This window comes from Pleurotus ostreatus, assembly GCF_014466165.1.
Source record: "Pleurotus ostreatus strain PC9 chromosome Unknown scaffold_5, whole genome shotgun sequence".
Taxonomy (NCBI): domain Eukaryota; kingdom Fungi; phylum Basidiomycota; class Agaricomycetes; order Agaricales; family Pleurotaceae; genus Pleurotus; species Pleurotus ostreatus.
In genome coordinates, this window is record NW_023503160.1 from 2,906,211 (window position 1) to 2,926,225 (window position 20,015).

At 49.5% G+C, this 20,015-nt stretch overlaps 8 protein-coding genes across 8 annotated transcripts; 2 read left to right on the forward strand and 6 right to left on the reverse strand.

The window, feature by feature from the left end:
• Positions 1-11: 11 nt before the first annotated feature.
• Positions 12-1,870, reverse strand: PC9H_008082 (uncharacterized protein; the record flags this gene model as incomplete). The annotated part of the gene is made up of 11 exons (XM_036777602.1): positions 12-275; positions 335-573; positions 634-733; positions 787-816; positions 866-1,009; positions 1,066-1,140; positions 1,192-1,390; positions 1,453-1,575; positions 1,627-1,682; positions 1,736-1,757; positions 1,809-1,870. 11 exons carry the CDS (start codon positions 1,868-1,870, stop codon positions 12-14), a joined length of 1,314 nt encoding a protein of 437 aa, XP_036631222.1.
• A 225-nt stretch (positions 1,871-2,095) lies between these two features.
• PC9H_008083 (uncharacterized protein) lies at positions 2,096-3,184 on the reverse strand (the record flags this gene model as incomplete). Its single annotated transcript, XM_036777603.1, has 3 exons — positions 2,096-2,308; positions 2,372-3,012; positions 3,064-3,184. 3 exons carry the CDS (start codon positions 3,182-3,184, stop codon positions 2,096-2,098), a joined length of 975 nt encoding a protein of 324 aa, XP_036631223.1.
• A 347-nt stretch (positions 3,185-3,531) lies between these two features.
• Positions 3,532-5,140, forward strand: PC9H_008084 (uncharacterized protein; the record flags this gene model as incomplete). The annotated part of the gene is made up of 6 exons (XM_036777604.1): positions 3,532-3,659; positions 3,720-3,792; positions 3,841-3,953; positions 4,014-4,236; positions 4,295-4,516; positions 4,580-5,140. The coding sequence occupies 6 exons, from the start codon at positions 3,532-3,534 to the stop codon at positions 5,138-5,140; spliced, it is 1,320 nt and encodes a 439-aa protein (XP_036631224.1).
• A 134-nt stretch (positions 5,141-5,274) lies between these two features.
• On the reverse strand, positions 5,275-8,940 carry RIM13 (cysteine protease; the record flags this gene model as incomplete). The annotated part of the gene is made up of 22 exons (XM_036777605.1): positions 5,275-5,554; positions 5,607-5,699; positions 5,751-5,898; positions 5,955-6,031; positions 6,082-6,284; positions 6,332-6,490; positions 6,538-6,567; positions 6,621-6,826; positions 6,879-6,910; positions 6,963-7,062; positions 7,127-7,210; positions 7,267-7,359; positions 7,412-7,467; positions 7,520-7,561; positions 7,615-7,635; positions 7,688-7,725; positions 7,776-7,912; positions 8,030-8,108; positions 8,165-8,369; positions 8,419-8,533; positions 8,588-8,852; positions 8,908-8,940. The coding sequence occupies 22 exons, from the start codon at positions 8,938-8,940 to the stop codon at positions 5,275-5,277; spliced, it is 2,496 nt and encodes an 831-aa protein (XP_036631225.1).
• A 130-nt stretch (positions 8,941-9,070) lies between these two features.
• PC9H_008086 (uncharacterized protein) lies at positions 9,071-11,666 on the forward strand (the record flags this gene model as incomplete). Its single annotated transcript, XM_036777606.1, has 8 exons — positions 9,071-9,182; positions 9,239-9,427; positions 9,490-9,545; positions 9,634-10,058; positions 10,109-10,345; positions 10,419-10,645; positions 10,702-11,075; positions 11,151-11,666. 8 exons carry the CDS (start codon positions 9,071-9,073, stop codon positions 11,664-11,666), a joined length of 2,136 nt encoding a protein of 711 aa, XP_036631226.1.
• Positions 11,667-11,830: 164 nt separating this feature from the next.
• On the reverse strand, positions 11,831-13,243 carry PC9H_008087 (uncharacterized protein; the record flags this gene model as incomplete). The annotated part of the gene is made up of 3 exons (XM_036777607.1): positions 11,831-11,920; positions 11,976-13,021; positions 13,081-13,243. 3 exons carry the CDS (start codon positions 13,241-13,243, stop codon positions 11,831-11,833), a joined length of 1,299 nt encoding a protein of 432 aa, XP_036631227.1.
• A 3,513-nt stretch (positions 13,244-16,756) lies between these two features.
• PC9H_008088 (uncharacterized protein) lies at positions 16,757-18,001 on the reverse strand (the record flags this gene model as incomplete). The annotated part of the gene is made up of 3 exons (XM_036777608.1): positions 16,757-16,984; positions 17,489-17,749; positions 17,804-18,001. The coding sequence occupies 3 exons, from the start codon at positions 17,999-18,001 to the stop codon at positions 16,757-16,759; spliced, it is 687 nt and encodes a 228-aa protein (XP_036631228.1).
• Positions 18,002-18,137: 136 nt separating this feature from the next.
• Positions 18,138-18,398, reverse strand: PC9H_008089 (uncharacterized protein; the record flags this gene model as incomplete). The annotated part of the gene is made up of 2 exons (XM_036777609.1): positions 18,138-18,185; positions 18,240-18,398. The coding sequence occupies 2 exons, from the start codon at positions 18,396-18,398 to the stop codon at positions 18,138-18,140; spliced, it is 207 nt and encodes a 68-aa protein (XP_036631229.1).
• Positions 18,399-20,015: the final 1,617 nt, after the last annotated feature.

Consider the following 20,015-nt stretch of genomic DNA (forward strand, 5'->3'; position numbering starts at 1 on the left):
CGACGCAGATGCTATGAAGTAGCTACGACAACGAAGGCGTTGAAATTGTAAACGGGTGGGTATGGATTAAAGCAGAATCCGGATGGCTTGCAGGAAGCAATCATATCCCCACCTCTATACAAGCGGGCCTCCATCCCTTTGCTGGACTCCAATGGATGCGAGGCCTTGGTCACACCTGCAGGCACCTGTATAGTTCTCGATCCTTCTTCACCATCAGACAACACCAGCGTTCCAGGAGCTTTGGCGAGCACAACAACCCAATATGTATCATCCGTCTGTCCAAGATCCTCGATCAACGCCAATGTTATCACTGATAGAGAAGTACGGCACATACCAACTCCCAGTTTCTCGGACGAGGAACCTTATCATCGACGGCTTCAGCATCCTTGGGATGTGGCCTCGCCCACATGTAAATTTGATCTTCTTCAATTCGAGGATACACCCCCTCTTTGAAAGCGCGAGCAAAATAACCGGCGAGCTTTAGCCACGGTAGATGATCGAAGCCGTCTACCCATGCTTGGGAGTTTGGTTGGGCTCCTTTGATGGGTCCGATGTAGTGGCTTTCACCGTAGTCTGTAGAGGGGATGACGCGGCGTAAGGAATGCGTGCAGTTGAGGAGCCTGGGTTACGAACCATTCCAAGAGATGATCTGGACAATATCAATGCGATCCCTGGCTGCAATCAGTTGTTCCCAGCGTCGCACAAACAGCCAGTCATCGCCACGATATATCCACTGCGAGGGTGAATCGATTGAGGTCAGACACTGACTAAATGATCAGCACCCACATTCTTGTTCCACGTGTCGGGACCATAATGCTAGGCCGAGGTGTCAGTCGAGTGTCATTCCTAAATTATGAAGACTAACGGTGAAAAACCAAGGAGAAATCGCCGCCATGAATGAGCGACCCCCGAGGCAGCGCAAGTGGTGGTCGTCCGTGTCAAGTTTGCATGATTCCAACGCTTGACGAGGCATACCCGAGGAGAGGTGGAGCGGCCAACCCCCGTTCCACTGTAACAATGCGGTCAAGATTGAGCGGTATTCTAACGAACGATAAATGGCCATACATTGAAGGCGCCGTCCATGAAGTGCAGGCTGTCGTAGCGGGCTGGATCGATGAAAAATGAAGGCATAAAACATATCTGTAAATGTTGACATCGGAAGAAGCCTTCAAACTTTGCGGGACTATTTACGGGAACTATTTCTTCCAAAGATTTCTTGACGAAATTCCACGCAGCCCCCATGTCGCCGAAGCCGAAAAGACTGTTCTCCCCGGAGAAAGTAGATACTAGGACCTTACCGTTTTGGCGGTACATGCTTGGGTGATTCCCCCATCGTTTTATGTACTCCAGCAGATGCTGCATATCTCCTTGCGTCTTGCAGGGAATGACACTGAATGTGAATGAGCAACGTTACTTGAAGCGAACTGAACCAGAGCAGGCGTTAACACTGACCTCATGTCAAATGAGAAGAAGAGCTTGAAGGAGGACGAGCCAGGTGCCTCGGTTGCTTGAAAGCAGTCAGCGACTCGATCTTTCTGCCAATCCTCCGAACCAATATTGAGAACGAAGCCATCCCTAGAACACATTGTAGTAACACTACAAAGTAGTATGCTATTCAGCACTTACAAATGATGTAGAATTGCGAGTTCGATGTCTTCAGTCCAGTCCCGCAGGACGTAGGGCTGTCCAATCAGATAGGCATTGCTTGCACCTCTTGTCGCAGTATTCGACCTACGTATGTATTTCCAACCATGAAGCTATATCGAGAACTCAGTACGTATGTCATTGTCTCCAAAAATGGCACTCACTGAGCGAAAACACCTTTGGCGTCGTCCATGTCAGGTTGTTCGTCGTGGTCGATAAAGCACATTGTGGTAGCGAATCAACCCGAAAGAACTTTGTTCAAGCTCAGGGAACCACCGGGTGTGGACCTGTGGACGTCATCGCGCTGCTATTACCATTGACCAATTATAGATGTACAGATAGTGGTAGTCTGCGTAGAAGATTATAAAGATAATCGCACTTTTGTCGCACCATTCAATAAAGATAAGTTCAACCACCACATCAGCTTCCTCGGGGGTAGCGGTTACACAGATCACTGTGACTTCTGATCTTCCAGAAATTGGGCCCATTCGTTCTTGTCCAGAGAGTAGCTTTCGGTGTTCTCGTCGGGGAAGGAGCGGGATTTAACGGCTTCACAGTACGCTTCGACGCCACTGTCCCGTTCATGCTTAGCGTTTGCAAATCGGCGAACGAACTTGGCCTTGTGGCCATTCCACGTGCCCATCATGTCGTCCCAAACCAACACCTACAAAGATAACATATCTAAACACCCGGCAACCCATCTCACCGGAGCAACAGCACAACTCACCTGTCCGTCGGTATGCGGGCCTGCACCGATGCCGATCGTTGGAATCTCCAGTTTCTCCGTGATGTACTTTCCGAGTTCCTTCGGTATGGCTTCCAATACTATCGAGAAGGCGCCTGCTTCTTGCAGAGCGAGGGCATCGGCCAAGATGCGTTTGGCGCCATTTCGGTCGCGACCTTGCACTTTGTACCCGGACATTGCAATATGTCGTTGGGGAAGTAGCCCGACGTGTGCCATTACGGGGATGCCTACTGAGGATAAACGTCGGACAATTTCAGTGAGTTCTTGCCCCCCTTCCATCTTTACACCCTCGACGTGTCCGTCCTGGACCATGCGTACTGCATTTCGCAGAGCGTCTTCGATGCCCGTATGATATGATCCGAAGGGCATATCGGCAATAAGGAGAGGGTGTGTCGTGCCTCGGGCGACCGCTCGGGTGTGGTGAATCATCTCGGCAACAGATAGATGGGTGGTCGAGGGATATCCGAGACACACTTGCGCCAGTGAATCGCCCACCAGAGTGATATCGACCGGGTGCGATGAGCATGCGACTGCCGTTGGGTAGTCATACGCAGTGAGCATTGATATCGGAGTGCCATTCGCTTTGTTTTGGTATAACGACTGGATGGTGACCTTCTTGCGAACTGGATGGCGATGTTAGCGAAAGACTGAAAGATAGGGGCAGCATTATCTACCTTCGGAGATGCCAATATCCTGTGGACGAACGCTCATCCACCGTCGAAAGATTCCGTTCCGGGAAGCGTGCTTCAATTCCACCCGCTGAAGCCTCAGAGCGTACATCGATGAACCCAGCATGATTTCGTGTTGATGATCTGTGGGCTTTAAGACCGAATCAATAGGTGGCAATCAGCTCATCGCAAAAACATACGATGGGGTTTGAGTTTATAACCGGCGACGTTAACGGAGCGACTCCGGGGCAGTGAGGACCATTCGGATATTTTCACATGCGGCTGCCCCGGACTGACTCGCCAGATGCCTCAGGCTGAGTCCTAGGCTGTCCTAGGGGCCATCGAAAACGGAATTAAATGTATATTGCCCCTATAGGATTGCGCGCACTGATTCTCCTGATGTGAATACTCCGACACGTGGATTTACTTCCTTGATCGTTTTCATTCGCGTCCTTTTCACGTCCACTACGTGTGATGTCCTTCATTAATCGTGAAGAGACCAAAGAGGCCCTTGAGTACATCCGAAAAGAGTCGCTCGATATCTATAATCGGCTTCATTCCATTGAAGAGGACATCAAATTCGTCCACCTTGTGCATGAAGCGTATTCCGAACATGATATTCCATTCCTCCGTAAGAGTTAACATCTGGAATCTGGTTTAAGATCTGTGACTTATAAGCGTTTTCCTTCCATAGCTAATTTGAGATGCGGCGCGTGGTATACCGATCCGGAGATCGTAAGTTTTTCCTCTGTTATAAAGAAATCAAGTTTGAAAGGTTGGTAGGCGTACGATTCGCCGGCGTACTTCAAGTCCACCGATGGCCATTTCAATAACTGGAGCTTCAACTTACGGCGAGCGAACTTGCAGTTACTAAAGCTAGTTGCTGAGCATGAAGGGTAAGAAAGGCGACTCGAATACACCTTCCCTCAGCAATGTCTCTCATCATAATTCACCAGAATTGCTCTGGTAGATTCCACGCGATCTGGAAAGCGGATGCCAGATGCGCTTTCGAAGACCATACCTATCTGGTGCGCTGTCATCAACCGTGCGATGAAGATTCGATACCCCGAGTTACCAGATTCATGGGATGTCAAGCTTTACACTCCTCCTCATGTCGTGAGCACTCAAGAGCATCGTGCCATTGAACTACGGCTGGACGAATGGTCCATTTCTTTAGCCGTAAGCATATACACTATGACGGCACCAGTAGTTAACATCTAACGCAAGATTGAGATAGAATTCATCCTACGAACTGCCCAAACTTCCAAACCCTCTGCGTCCGATGTGGATTACTCCTTCCGCATCATCGTTCCCATCCTTACCATCGCCGGGATCAGGAAGGTTCTGTCCTGTAATCTGTATTTCGGCATCTAAGCAGATCGGTGATGCGATTGAACGACGGGGCGGCGGGTTCTCATACGTTCAAGGCTCTGGCGACGATCATGAGCTGTGGGGAATGGTGAGTCATGATCCAAACTTTTGTGTGAGGGCTGCAATTGACAACTACGTGACCTATCTTCAGGGTCTGACGCCAGCCATATTTTGGCGGCATCGCAAAGAATTGTTGCATACACCTCGCTCTCATTTATCAGGCCTTGTGGAATCGCTCGTGATGAATCCGTCTCCAACCGAGTCGAACAAGTCGCCCCCCACTGCCATATCCCACCTCCGTGGACGCATATTGATATGTGCTCTCGCCGATCTGCAGTCTCAACCGAGTGGAGGAATTGATCAGGAAGACAACATGTCTTACCTACTTGTTACTGCCGACTCGAAAGCCCAAGACATCGAGGCTCAACCAGCGCAACCAAGTGATGGAGGAGGGGTCTTGCATCTCCATGTCGCTAGTGGGAAAAGGGGACAATACCAGTTCCTTAAAGATATCTTGCCTCGTGCTATGGGCTTCGTGGGACGCGAACTCAAGCAGGGACGCAAAGTATGCATCGCTTGCGAGACGGGCAAAGATATTAGTGTCGGAATAGCTTTGGCAGCTTCGCAGAAGTACTTCGATGACGATGGCACACCCATCTTCGAGGGGTCAAATGGTAACGCTCGCTGGATCCCAATGTCCACGTGTAACTGATTTGGAATTAGCAGGGAATAAACAAACGATTCGGACACGATTAGAGTGGATAGTCGCTAGCAGGCCACAAGCAAATCCCTCTAGGGCAACTTTGAAACGAGTGAACGAATACCTCCTAACTCCCGCGGAGTTCGCTAGAGGACGGTATGCAATGAACTCTTCCGCTCAACGATACTAATGGTGTTTGTCGTGCTGTAGATGACAAGCTTGAACGCGGCTTGCACACTAGCGCTATGAGTTGAAGGTATTATCCAGTAGGTGCCCGGCGCCAGAGATACTTGGGGGGTGACCACTCCGGCAATCGAATCATTATAAGCGCCAGACGTCGCGACATATTGGCCTAATGCGGGTGCGGGGTATATGGTAACATTGATTGGTACTCCTGCCGATGGTCGCGATAACTGGAGGCGAATCCTGGAAGGGGAAACACTGAGTGACTAATCTCCGGAATTTGGCGTAGACATACATTATCTGCGTTGTTTCCGACACAGTTAATTCAAAGATGGGATTGTTCAGGTACTGCTTGAAGCTGGGACCGCCCGCAGCATTGTGTTCCTCCCTCAGTAGAAATCAGATGACCACCACTGTCAAAAGATGAAGGAGACATTACCATGCGCCTCGCATAGGTTTACTGTACATGCCTGCTCCTTCTTGTTCGATCGGACGTAGGTCTATACTGTTATAAGCGTCGACTTTGAGGGAGAAGCTCCCCAGATAGCGAGGCTCAAAGGCTGAGAGGATGACAGTATAATCGCCGGCTAGCCGAAAGTACTGTGAGTGACTCCGTCGAACGAGCTTTCTCAAGGAGATCCACCTAGTAGCTCTTTGTTCACCCTAGCAGAACCATAGCTATAAGCACCAGAGTTCATGACCACCTCGGTTTGAGTCAATCTGATGTAATGAGAGTCAGCAACCGCGGTTTGGAAATGATGAATACGCACTCCATGACTCTTTCTCCTTGAGACCAGACGACGGTCACATTGATAGGAATATCTTTTGAGGTGTGCATAGAAAGCATGACATTAGACTTCTCATTCTGACTCCGCTTCGAGGAATGGACCCTAAGGTGATACTGTGGGTTGGTCATGTAGGATGGATAAGTGCAGTTTCCACCCGAGTTCTTGAGAATGAAGGACCCTTTAACCTGATAACACTGTGAGTGGCCCACCAAGAACGGCAAGAGCTACTGACTGTCGTTGAAAAGGGTGGTTTCACAGCACTCTTCCCCCACGAGATGGTCCTATGTGAATACGCTGTCACGCTGTAGCCGATCTCGGAAGATGGACCGTCGTAAGAAACGAATATCGACAATGCACCCGATCGTTGTGTCGCAGGTATGCGCGTCCGCACCTGGCAAAAGTAAGACTAGTATCTCCGCCATTAGGTGATCCACATACGAGAACGTGCGTGCTGTTAGTATAGGTCCCCTATAGGACAGGGCCATCAGCTAGGTCTGAAAGGACGAAGGAATGGGAAGTACCTTTACAGCAACCCTGTCGAGGTCTATGGAACTCGACGTTTGTGACGCTAGAACATCTTCGATATCGACCTTAGCGGAAATATACTCCGATGTTTGGTTTGTCTTGTACAAATGACGAGTCAACAATATCCAAATTTCGTCAGATTCATCTCCCATGTCGCCACCTTTCTCTGTTTCGAAGAGAAGTTGCAGATGTCGAGTATTGCCTACAGGGCGTTAGGGTGCTATGAGCATTATATTGTACTTGGAGCTGCCGACCTTGATCATCTTCACCTCGCCTCTTCCACATCCTACCATATCGTCAGTTATCCACAGCGGGACACTCAGCATAAACATCCTTACCCGTGAAAATTGAGCTGACTTTCCCACATCGAAGGATCCCAGCTAACATATATACCGTCGAAGACTTCCAGTACGTCCATCCAAGGAATCTCCAAAGTCTCTAAGAAGTGCGTCAAAGTCAGAGAAAAGTGTATGACGGAAACAGAAAGTAGATAAGAGCTGACTGGATTTACTACCCGCCTCGTCTTCAGACGGTGTCCAAGAGTCAAGAACAACTAAAGACCGAGAATCTCCATCTTCGCGTACATCTACAATCAAGCAATGAATCAACTAATCTGTGGTGGGTGGGTTGTCGCGTTCGTACCAATCACAGCATAGCTATGCGAACCGAGGAGCTCAGAGCCCTGCCAGTACGCATACTCCGTTGGCCCGGTTCCAAGGGTTAGTATACAGCGACCTATATGTAGACCAATAAGAAGAGTGAAGGCCCCTAGCGCTATATGTCCTACCGCTGAAAAATCCGTCGGAGATACGGCCCCAAGTTCTCTCGGGCTCAAAGCCAGGGCTAGCCTTTGATAAGCAACAATGGAAGTCAAAAGACGGATGAACGGACGGACCTCTTGATTTCGATATGTTCGGGAATCCAACCGGTGAGAGCACTGCGTAGACAATAGTAAACCTTGCCATCACATTATATAGTCTTTGAACCCACTGAATGTCAATGGTGGAATTCCTGAGAATCGTCAATATCAAACGGATCCGCTAAACAAACAAGCTGTACTCACGATCCGGGGAAGTCGTAGCCGCCCATCAACTTCATATACTAGCAAAAATATCTCAGTTTCGCCTCAACACGTTAAATAAAGCACTTGCGCCTTTCTCCAGGAAACTTGGCCACAGAACCGGTCCAGACCTCTGGGTCCCATCACAGTCATCTATGGTATAGGGTGTCGTAGACATGCACAAGAGAGCTCCAGAGCGATGGTGATATGGCAGCGTATTGTCAATGACTGATCCGCTGTGAGTAAGTACGCGTGCATGTTGATATCGAGCCATTACCTATCTGTGGCTAGATGAGGTCCCAGAAGGGTACGAGAGGTTAAAAAATCTGACTCGCCGCCATGCACCATTGAAAAACAGCTTGAGGTCGTGCCGTCCTTTCGTTGCCCCTGACGAAGGGGCGGCATGGAAACATTGTTTAAGAAGCTGTTGATTGAAGAGAACATAAGCCACGGCCGTTTGACCTGACCGACTGGACATACATTAGACCCAAATCTGTTGGTATGTTCCAAGCATACTGATATAGATGCACAGACTGAGCAGTCAGTGACGATCTGCTGTAGAATATCTTGCGGCAGCAATCTCGACCTCTCCTGATTTATAGATGCAGCAGAACCGGCCGCGCGTCGCCAAACCGGGGATGCTTTAAGTTGCTCCTCCGAGAGGCGCGGCTGACCATCCGAATCTCTAAGCCGTGCGTTAATCAACAAGCTCTCAGGATATGACATGTTCTCACTCATATAGAGTGGAGGAAGCCACATGGCCACCCTCTGTGGGAGGCGAATCATCCCATGAAGGAAATACGAGACCATTAACTCTGGCGCCACGCTGGAGTATGAATGATTGTTCATCTAAAATAAACAGGTGAGGCATTATTGCCATAATCTCTGTGGATCGGTGCGCACATGGGGAGAAGTAATCAATATCTACCGGCGTCAGGGACATATCTGCACCAGCCGCCGCATCATCTGAAGCTTTCGCTTTGGAGATAAAGGCCTTGATTTTCTCAGCCCTCTCCACGCACTTTCGTGCATTGCTGGTCCACTTATCCTTCTCTGTGTCGCCCTGGCGGCTAAGATGAAGGAAGGATTGAGCCGCGTTGATGTATAGCCTATACGCATTATCATAGGCTCCGGAAAGCTCTGCTTTCGCAGCCTTGGAGTAGGTCGCCTGAGCACGCGTCCTTAGTCTCTTTCGGTTATGCATAATAACGATAGTTGCGCACCTCGGCATCCTTCTGCGTAGAGTGAGAGGACATGGGTGCATCACAATTCATGAAGTTCCCCAATCCCTGACCCTCATGTTTGTTGATCGATAGCCCTGGAACCAAATAGACCTCCAAATCACCTCGACCATTGCGTTCACTTGTAATTTTTCCAGAGTTTACCATGTTCGACTCAGACTCGGACTCCGATGTAGAGAAGGACGTCCAGCTTACAATTAATGAGCATTACGCGAAAGCTTTCGAATACAAGAAGGAAAGAGAGGAACTCCAAAAATGTGCGTGAAGGTTATTATTACTTACCTCGACTCTACCTGAACCCCATATACTGCAGTGAAGGAAAAATATGGATCAGATTTCGAAGAGGAAGGGGACGAGGAGACTGACTCCGAGAGCGAAGAATCTGAAGATGAAGAGGGGGAGGAGCTGACCCCAGCCGTGGACGCGGCAATCCTCCGAACTCTAGCACGGATTAAGAGAAAGGACCCGGAAATATACAATTCTGGGAAGGACGTCTTCGAAGGTATTGATTTCGGCACACCCTTATGTTCTTATTCATGTACTCAATATCTACTTTCTATTTAGAGGAAAAGCAGAAAATATCTTCTACCACCATCAAGAAGAGTGCGCGCAAAGACAAAGTGAGTGCGTTCGTGCCCACACCTCATAGACTCGTCCGCAAACTGATTTCGAAGCTCCTCGTTGTCGTTGTTTTCCCTTTCTCTGTAGTCTAAACCCGTGACACTGCGACAAGTTGCGCTTGAGGAAGCACTCAACCCCGATTCGCGGTCGCCGTCCCCGGAACCGCTCACGCATGTGCAGGAGCAGGAAGTCCTCCGCAAGGAAACAATCGCCGCGTTCAAAGGCGTCGCGTCCGGGGATGAAAGCGACGATCTGCTCGTCCCTCGCAGCAAAACGAAGGATGAGCTCGAGCAGGAAGAGGAGGAATACCGTACTTTCCTGGAGCGGGAGGTCGGGCCAGATCTTGCTGGTTTGGTGACTGTAGAGGCAGGCGTGATGGCACAAGAGGAAGAGGACGATGGTCGGCCGGAGGAGACGCGGGGGAAGAGCAAGAAAAAGAAGTCCAAGAAATCGAAAGGTGCCGCCGCTCAAGACAAGCCAAAGGAAGAAGCCGACCAAGAATTCTTGATGAAGTAAGTCTCTTATGCCCTCACGTTGAGCTGTATACTTACCAAGTTCCTAGTTACATCCTGAACCGCGGATGGATCGACCGCGAATCCAAGCGCGTCCCGACGTACGGGGAAATCACTCAATCCCAATCATCGCGGAGCAAGGGTAAAGGCAAGGCGGCGGAGCTCCACGACTCTGCCGGCTCGGCGTCGGAGAATGGCGATGATGAAAATAACGACCTTGATGAAGAGGAATTCGAGGATATCGTCGATCGATTCGAGAGTTCTTACAACTTCCGATTCGAGGAACCGTGCGTACCTACCCCCACGTTTGATAGGTTTCTCTTGGGTCCTTACTATTGCTATTGCTGTATCGCTCTTCAGAGGCGCTGCGACCATCCAGACCTTCCCCCGTACACTCGAGTCCACAGTTCGGCGTGAGGATACGACTCGGAAGGATGCGCGTGCGCGCAAGAAGGAACGGAAGGAAGAAGAACTCCAAAAAAAGCGCGAGGAGATCAAACGCCTCAAATCGCTCAAGATGAAGGAAATAAGGAAAAAGCTCGAGCGGATTGGCAAGGAGGGCGGGAAGGACGTCGATACCACCGAGGGTGTGATTCTTTCCCTTCCCCGCTGACATTACTGTGTTTATTGACTGTTGGGTCAGCTTTGCAGGAGCTGGACCTCGAAGGTGAATGGGACCCGGATGCGCATGACAGGCAGATGGCTGGTATCTACGGCGAGGGAGACGACGAATGGGATGCAGAGAAGCCGCATTGGGACGACGACATCGATATCGGCGACATTCCTCTGGACGACCAACCCGAAGCTTCTACGAGTCAGCAAAAGAAGAAAAAGAAGAAAGGGAAGAAGAAAGACGCTGATGTTGATGATGATGCGATTGACGAAGGCGTGCCGATGGATCTGATGGACGCCGACGTCAAGCAGGAGGAAGAGGAATGGGACGGGACAGAGGAGATGCGTAAGAAGAAGCTGGATGAGTATATGGACGAGATCTACGGGCTCGAGTTCAACGACTTGGTCTGTAGCTTTTTCAACTTGCCCCATACCCCTCGCTCACTCATTGAACAATTCATTCATTCCCCAACCCCTTAGGTCGGCGACCTGCCCACGCGTTTCAAATACACACCTATCCAACCCGAAGCTTTCGCACTAACCCCCGCCGAAATCCTGATGGCCACGGATGCCGAGCTCAACGAGTTCATGAGCATCAAAAAGTACGCGCCCTACCGGACGGGTCCAAAACGGTGGGATAACACGCGGAACGAAAAGTTGAAAGAGCTGCGCCGCAAGATTGCTGAGCGGACGGGCATGAAGTTCGGGGAGGACGGCGCGAGGGAGAGGCGCACAGGTGGAACGGGAGTGGGAGAGCGGGCGGTGAAGAAGAGGAAGGGGAAGAAGGAGCGTATGAAGATGAAAGGGTTGGGGGAAGGACAGGAGGATGGCAAGGATGGCGAAGCAATCAAAGTAACGCCAGTGAAGGAGGAAGGGAAGCGTAAACGGGCAGACGATGTAGCGGAGGTGGTGGAAGAAACCAAGGGAAACGATATCGACGCACCCGTAAACAAACGAAGGCGAAAACACAAGAAGAAAGAAACAGCAGTAGCGTAGACAGCATTTGGCATAGCTTATACTATATTCATCATGAAACCAAAACATAGCGACTTGAGTATTACCTATCGGATATTACTTCTGTACATAGATGATCGATCGATCGGCGCTCCCGGGTGTCGTTAAAGTCGTAATTGTGAAGAGATGAAGGAAAAAATAAGTGGTTAGACAACATAGACATTCTCTTCCTCGACCTTGTAGGAGTCGAGCTTCTTGAAGTACTCCAAGCGCGCCTGCCGCTCTTGTTTTAATTTCTAATCCGACCGATGAGCGTCCTAAAGAAAGAAAGAGAGAAATATAGATACGCACCTCTTGGGCACCATCAACATCTATCTCTTCATCTTCAACCTCTGTAGCCTTAGCCTTGCCCTTCGCTTTCGACGTCGGCTTCTTAGCCACGATGGCCCGCTTCTTCGTCTTACGCGGCGAGGGGTCGTCCTCTTCGTCGTCACTCACAGCCTCGCGTCCCCTCTTCCCCTTCCCCTTCCCTTTGCTGCTCGCCGCCCGCGCACGGGTGACCCTCTTCGGCAACAGTGCTTCCAGGCTCTTGCCCAGCGTCCTGGGCGTAAGAGACTTCTTCGGCGCGCGGGCTTCCTTCCGTGCCTTTGCATTCTCCTCGTGCGCGGTGATTCGCGCACGTCTAGCTGCGCTGGCGATCGGAGGCCGACTGAGCACCAGGTCGCTCTCCGAAGAATCCACCGGCGACTGGTTCCCCTTGGCAAGCGAGCGCCGCGGCTTCGACGGGGATGGCGTCGACTGCGGGCTGGGGTTGTACAACGCGGCGCTGGTCGGCGAAGTAGACGCAGCCACCATAGATCTGATGTGCTTCTTGCGCTTATGGGGCGTGGATGGGACGCCCAATGGCACGGCGTTCTCGTCGTTGTCGTCCTCGAACGTATCGGGGTGAGGCGTGGGGTGATCGTCGTCCACAGGGAGGTCGAGGTCAGTCAAGACATGGAACGGCTGCGCCGCCTCTCTCTTGGCCCTCAGCCTGCTCTCCACCGCGAGAAAGCCGAACGGATCTGCCTGGTTGCTCGATGCGGCTGCAGGCAGCAAGTCCAGCGATTCGGAGAAAGGATCCGCATTCTCGTTCTCGTCCGCGTATTCAAGACTGGGACTGCGATTCCGGGTAAAGCGAGGGCCGGCGAAGGCTTGGTTTATGACATCGAAACGAGATGATTCGGACGGGGGCGACGAGGGCGGAAGGGAAGATGGGATGGCGGGATGGTGGGAGGGCCCCACCAGCTGTTGACGCTTGGCAAACCGTCCAATCGGCGCCCTTGCCCTGCGTTTGCGGGGTGGTGGCTGAGGCTCCTCCTTTGACACTGTCTGCTTCGATCCTCCTACAACCAGCTCTAGCAACCGCAAAAGAGCAATCAGTGTACGAGAGCCGTGAATTTTCCTGAATGCGCACCGGGTTCGATGAACTGCGACGTTATATCTTGCAGGATTCGACTCGGGCGTGGTGTAGGTTCAGGTTCAGTGGCGATTTTTCGTTTCTTCGACGTTAGAACGGGAGAGGCTGGCGGCGGGCCTGCATTCTCTTGATTTGCCGCTCGGCGCGTCCTTGGCGGCATTGAAATCGTGGTATTCAAGAATTGCTGGCACTTGGTGGTGCTAAATCAAAGGCGTTCAATATGATTGAGTAGCTGCAGTCGCGAGATCACGTGATGTGAGGGTCTATTAGCGGACTTGGAACTTAGAAAGAAATCCAGCGAAACCGAAAATCGAAGATTCGTTGCGCTCTAGAGGTCGCGGAATCGGAACACTGCCTGTCTCGCGGATCCGCACAAGAGCCAGAGCAGTCCGGAGAGTCTCGCTAGACTGAACACTTGTACATTGGTGCAATGTAGGCCAAACAAGAACCATCAATGAAGTAATTGAACTTCACATGTTGATTCTCCAAGTAGTGTTCAACCCCGTTTAGGAAGGTACCACTGAATGGGAAAAGTGCTCGGAACCAACAATCCTGCTTGCAACTACAGTGTTTCCCCATTCAGTGGGATGCAAAGATGAAAGTTGACTTCGGAATGAAGGACAACAGAGCTAAGAGTAAACTGAAATATTGGTATATGTTCATCTCTATGTTCTGTTGGATAGTGCACCAACAATCAGCGCAGTATTGGGCCATATTTACTAGGATCTTGTTATCAGTCAAAATTGTTGTTATCAGACCATTCCCACGTTAGTGGGACGGTCACATCACACATCATACTGCCTAATATGAAGTGATGACTAAGAAGCATGTTAGCAATGATCATCTGCTTCATCATCATCAAATGCCAGCTCATTGTCGTTGTCTGTCTTGTTGTCACCATCTGTAAGGGGACACCTCTATTTTCTCCTATTCCCCTGTCCCTCTCCCTTCCTCCTCGTTCCCTTCTCCTTTCCTTCATCCCACGGACTCTTACTTACATCCCTTTCGTTCCCTTTCATTTCCCTTTGCTCCCTTTCCTTTTCACTTCCTTTCCGCCCACTCCTTTCGCATCCAAGTCACATCCGGTGTCACACTAAGTCAGGTTAATGAATTAGTGCCCAGATGGTCGTGGACTACTGCGTCGAGTTGCACCTGGTCGTTCATTGATTTCGGGATTATTGGAATAGAGGAAATACTCTCAGAAGGGTATGGATAGGGTGAGGTCGGTTATTAGAAATAGTATGTCAATCAACAATACTACTCCTAAGTAGATAGGGGTGTGGTGGTGTATCTACTTGTACGATAAGTAGCAAGTATATACGGGGTTATAGGTCTATATAATAAACCTATGGAATGAACTAGATGTTAGGGCGACACTAGTCAAAGACCAACGTGGCTCCTACAAGAATACTAAAACCAAAGGAATAGATGAAGTAGCTTAGTTGACTTAGTTCTCACTATTACTAGTGGAAATCCCAAGAGAACGAGCTAGCGTTCTAGGGGCTGTTATTGGTACTTAAATACTAAAATACATGCGTAACCCTCATGTACTACTACATGCCTACTGCAGCCGTCTTTCCATGGAACGCGCACCGATTCCATGAGGATGCTTGGTAATGTACTGCGGACATGTGTTATGCGTGAGGATCTTACTAAGGTACCGTAATGTGAATTAGTAATAGGCGCGTCCTGCGCGTTTAGATAAGATATCGAAAAAGATAGTATTCGGAACGGACCGGACCATAACACTAGATAGCTAATAAACCGAGGTTAGTATGCCAGAATCCTACTCGTTTCAGATCTGGACTTGTAAAGGGTTTCCCTACTCGTTTCGGGATAGTCAAACTGTCAAAATAGTGTTACTGACACCTACTCGTTTTCAGTGCAGACTTAGCTGTTAGTGCGTTACTGTCACCTACTCGTTTCGGTGCAGACTTAGCAAAAGAAATAGACCATACTTACTTTTCAGGTCTGTGTAAGGGCAACCTCAAGATGGCCGACAGCGCAGGCCTAGCAGAGGGAGAATCCAAAGATAATGAATAAGACTAACTACAGTACATGAGAGGGCTGCTCACCTAGCAGAGGGAGAATCCAAAGAGAACAGGATAAGGATTCTCCATGCTAGGAAGCAAAGTATATACTGTAGTAGCGTGAGAGGAATGCAGGATAACTGTACAGTACACCAGCCACAAGTCCGAGCGAATATCATGAGGTACAAGGAAACATGTGATAATGAAGTGGAGGGTAAATGCACAGGAGTCGTGCCAGCGACTTGGGGAAGTAAGGGCGAAGAGTAATGAAGTGGGGGAAAAGGATAGAGGGAACCCGGACGAGCCCCGAAGAGTATAGACAAGTCCGAGCAAGTCCGAAGTGTCCGAAACGAGTCCCAGCAAGTCCGAAGTGTCCGAAGTGCGGGAAGACTCCGGAGTCACCGGACATGGCTCGGATGCGAAAGGAGTGGGTGGAAAGGAAGTGGAAAGGAAAGGGAGCGAAAAGGAACAAAGGGGAACAAAGGAAATGTAGGTAAGAGTCCATGGGATGAAGAAAAGGAGAGAAAATAGGAGTGTCCCCTTACAGTCTGCTACAAACTGTAATGCTGGTATCCTACTCGTTTCAGATACAGCCTCAAGAACTAGAATGTGGGTGATAACTTGTATATATATTGGCAGAGAGACTAGCTCCCTTTTATACCTAAACTATTTGTACCTAAGAACAATGGTAGGAATAGTGAGGTAAATACAAATAAATATGGGGAACAATGGTCTTTAAGAAACAAAGGCCTACAGGAATAATAGGACAAATAATAGTACACAGTAGTATAATAGAGGTAGGACAATGGACAAGATGAACAATGCCTTGTTGGAACAATAGAATAAATATATGTATACAATGGAATAATAGAGGGACAATGGACACCATTATTAGTAATTTCCACAGCGAATTATACGGAGACATAGAACAATAGAATCCATTGTTACAGGTTTCTATGATAAATTTCCATGACGAACGAACATCAATGGGAAGATAGAACAATAACCCAACAATGGATAATATCCTAGGGGCTTCGCTCCTAGGGGTTCAGGGGTACATCCTAATTCCTAATGTCTTTATACCGAACCTATGTTCTGGTATGACACCAGTGACTCTGGAGTCTTCCCGCACTTCGGACTTGCTCAGACTCGTATATACACTTTGGGGCTTGTCCGGGCTACCTCTATCCTCTTTCCCCACTTCATTACTCTTCGCTCTTACTTCCCCAAGTCGCTGGCACGACTCCTGTGCATTTACCCTTCACTTCATTATCACATGTTTCCTCGTACCTTGTGATATTCGTTCGGACTTGTGGCTGGTGTACTGTACAGTTATCCTGCATTCCTCTCATGCTACTACAGTATATACTTTGCTTCCTGGCATGGAGAATCCTTATCCTGTTCTCTTTGGATTCTCCCTCTGCTAGGTGAGCAGCTCTCTCATGTATTGTAGTTAGTCTTATTCATCTCTTTGGATTCTCCCTCTGCTAGGCCTGCACTATCGGCCATCTTGAGGATGCCCTTACACATACCAGCCTCTCTTCTAAGAGGATTCCCATTATGAAGTGCTGAGAAATATGAATATTTTCCTCAGAAATGGCTCAAGAGAAGTCCAAGATTTTGACAGGATCAACATGAGCTAATTAAAAGGAGTCAATTGGCATATTTTCCATGATTTTATGTCCGAACTTTGAGGATCTGCCTTCCAAGGCTGGCGCCTTATGAGCGCTTGGCGATGAACCGTGTGAACCTTCTGAGTCATCATCAGAGACATCAAATGTGTCAGGGTTTAGGTCTTCTTCTAAGACCCCACATCGCTTCCAAGGCACACCAAGAGCCCATATCTCTTGCACGCCCCCCGAAGCAGCGAACTAGTCAGAAACCACCAAGGTGAGTGGTAGGTTCTGAATAACCTGGCTTAACAATGCTCAACCTCCTTCCATTGTTGATCAGGCTCCCTGTTGATCATTCCTCCCACACCACCTTCCTCATCTGCCTTGGATCCATCCACCGCCATTCCACATGGTCATCCACTGTCCAAACTGCAATCTTACTTGCACAAATAATGCTGGGTTATCGTCTCATCATAGACAATGTGATAAGGAGAAGCAGGACTTAGAGAATGCAGACAAGATCAGGCAGCAGAGAGTGGAGAGTGACACCCTGGCACTGATTGCACATGCAGAAGGATCAGGTGCGGGTGAGTACTGTTGATTCACCATTTGACTTGCTGATAGATGTGCTCTAGGTGATGTGGCTTGCCAGCCGCCCCCTCCACCACTACTTCCCTCTCTAATCGTTCACATTCCAAATCTGGAGCCATCAAACCACTTCCTGGGCCGTAATTTCCACGACATGCCCCCAGTGGGACTCACTTGCGGAAGGACAGGATTCTGGAAAAGCCCCGTGTTGGATTGCTTGAGATCAGAATAGAGAATGGATGCGAGGTGAGGGTACTGGACTGTGTCATTCGGGAACTTTAGCATTGATTGCAGTTCTAACGAAGCAAGACGGCCAGCCCCGTTGTCAGTGCTCCACAATATATCTGGCAAGTTGTACCCGGCAAACAACCAAGAGCCGTTCAATCTGATTTGACTAACAGCAGAGGACCGTTGTGCGCTGACTGCCACTTTAAGCTGTATTTATTAGTTAGAATAATGTTTGATGGAATGTGGGCAACCACGGCTCACCATTTGAAAATAACCATTACTACCTGAAGCATCATCATGCTGTTCCTCTGGGAGTGCTGCGAAGAATTCTGCCATGCACCCATTTTTGTAGCTAGCAAATGAAGTGTAACATGCATCACTGTCCGCGTCGGCACGGTTCGCCACAGGTTTGACGAAGGACCGGATAGATACACTTGTTTTGAGAAAAAGCTCTGACATGATGCAGAATTTTTTCCCAAATGTCCTAATTGCCATGCTGGGGATACTACTGACGGGCTCAGAGGATGACTTCTTCGACTTTTTTTCTTTTCACGGAGCTTGCTGCGAAGCTCAGCCTTTTCCTGCTTGGCAAGTTTCAGTTCAGCAACATGTTTTGCATACTCGTGCTGTAAGAATCCAAAGCCTATAGGTGGTAATGATTAGCTGCCGAAACATTGGAGTTGGCTCGAGTACATACCCGCCACAGCTCAATGGGAGATGTGTGAGGTGGTGGAGGTGGAGGAAGCTTGTAACCAAACTCAGGCTCTGATTGGTTCGCAGAGCCGTCTTCATCTGAGTCAAAATTCACCATTGCTCTGGCTACAAGTTGTTGTCTGAATTCACTTAGCGTAGGCATTGCGCATTTATACAAAAGCCATGGTCCGGCGGGAACCTGACGGTGTCAATTGTGCACTTCTGCGGTTTGAATTCTTGAAGGTAATACCGTAGAATTGCCGGAGAAGCAGATTCAGCAAACTAATGGGCTTGGAAATGGCAAAGAAGAAGAGAGAACAGCGGTCAGCTGTCGGTGATGGAACCACTCCAAGTATGCCAGCAGTAATCAGACAGTGGTGAAGGGTGAAGGGCTAAAAATGAAGAATGAGGATGGTCCAATTCCGTACACGAGCTTCCACAATTGTGTGCATGCCTAGGCTCTGTGGTGGTGGTGTGAGTCCTGAACGCCGGCATCAAATTGTCATAAACCTTGACAAAATGCGACTCCCAGTTCGGTCATGTGGGTAACACCTCCAAAGCAAGAGTTGATGATGCCGAGGACTGGGCAACGGCGTGTCAGGAGCAGGAGGAAACCAGTAGGTAATGTTCATGTTGATTGGCGTGGGGTACACAGGCTTTGGCGGGAAAGCTCGCTGTTGCTGTTGGCAGAATACCAGAATGGGGGTCGTTGTTGTTGTATGAGGGGGATGGCAGTGTTCAACATCAATGTAGCGGCCTTGATCACACGTTTTATAGGCACATCCAGGAGGCCCCTTAGGGGCTACTGACAGGCATTCCGGCTACAGACTTGGGCCGTGCATCTATGCGGCTACACAGACTTGTCACAGGTTTTTGGACTTGTACATATTCGAGCATACTGTACGTATTCCTACCGAACTCGTTGCTGTTTTGTGAATGCGGGGATGCTGCGTGTTCCCCAGTATATATTCCTGTACCGTACATACAGTTACCTTAGTTCGAATATTAGTTCCTTTCTGCACTCGCATCCTTGCCTCTCTATTGAGGTTCCCCCGTCGCATCCCCTTGCCTCCGCCCGTACCCTTGGTACCCACACAGGACTCCCTCTGGAAATACAGGGCACGCAAGAGTGTGGGAGGCGCAGCCAGTAGCTAAAGCCAAGCCTGTACGTCCTCGCTCCCCTTGTTCCCCTCTGTGCCTCTATGTGGAACTGCGCACCCGCAGGTCCGCGTATTCCGAGCCCCTGCGAGTGTGGCTCTTAACAACACGCTTCGAAACGAGCTGGAGTGTGTAAGGGGACACTCCTATTTTCTCTCCTTTTCTTCATCCCATGGACTCTTACCTACATTTCCTTTGTTCCCCTTTGTTCCTTTTCGCTCCCTTTCCTTTCCACTTCCTTTCCACCCACTCCTTTCGCATCCGAGCCATGTCCGGTGACTCCGGAGTCTTCCCGCACTTCGGACACTTCGGACTTGCTGGGACTCGTTTCGGACACTTCGGACTTGCTCGGACTTGTCTATACTCTTCGGGGCTCGTCCGGGTTCCCTCTATCCTTTTCCCCCACTTCATTACTCTTCGCCCTTACTTCCCCAAGTCGCTGGCACGACTCCTGTGCATTTACCCTCCACTTCATTATCACATGTTTCCTTGTACCTCATGATATTCGCTCGGACTTGTGGCTGGTGTACTGTACAGTTATCCTGCATTCCTCTCACGCTACTACAGTATATACTTTGCTTCCTAGCATGGAGAATCCTTATCCTGTTCTCTTTGGATTCTC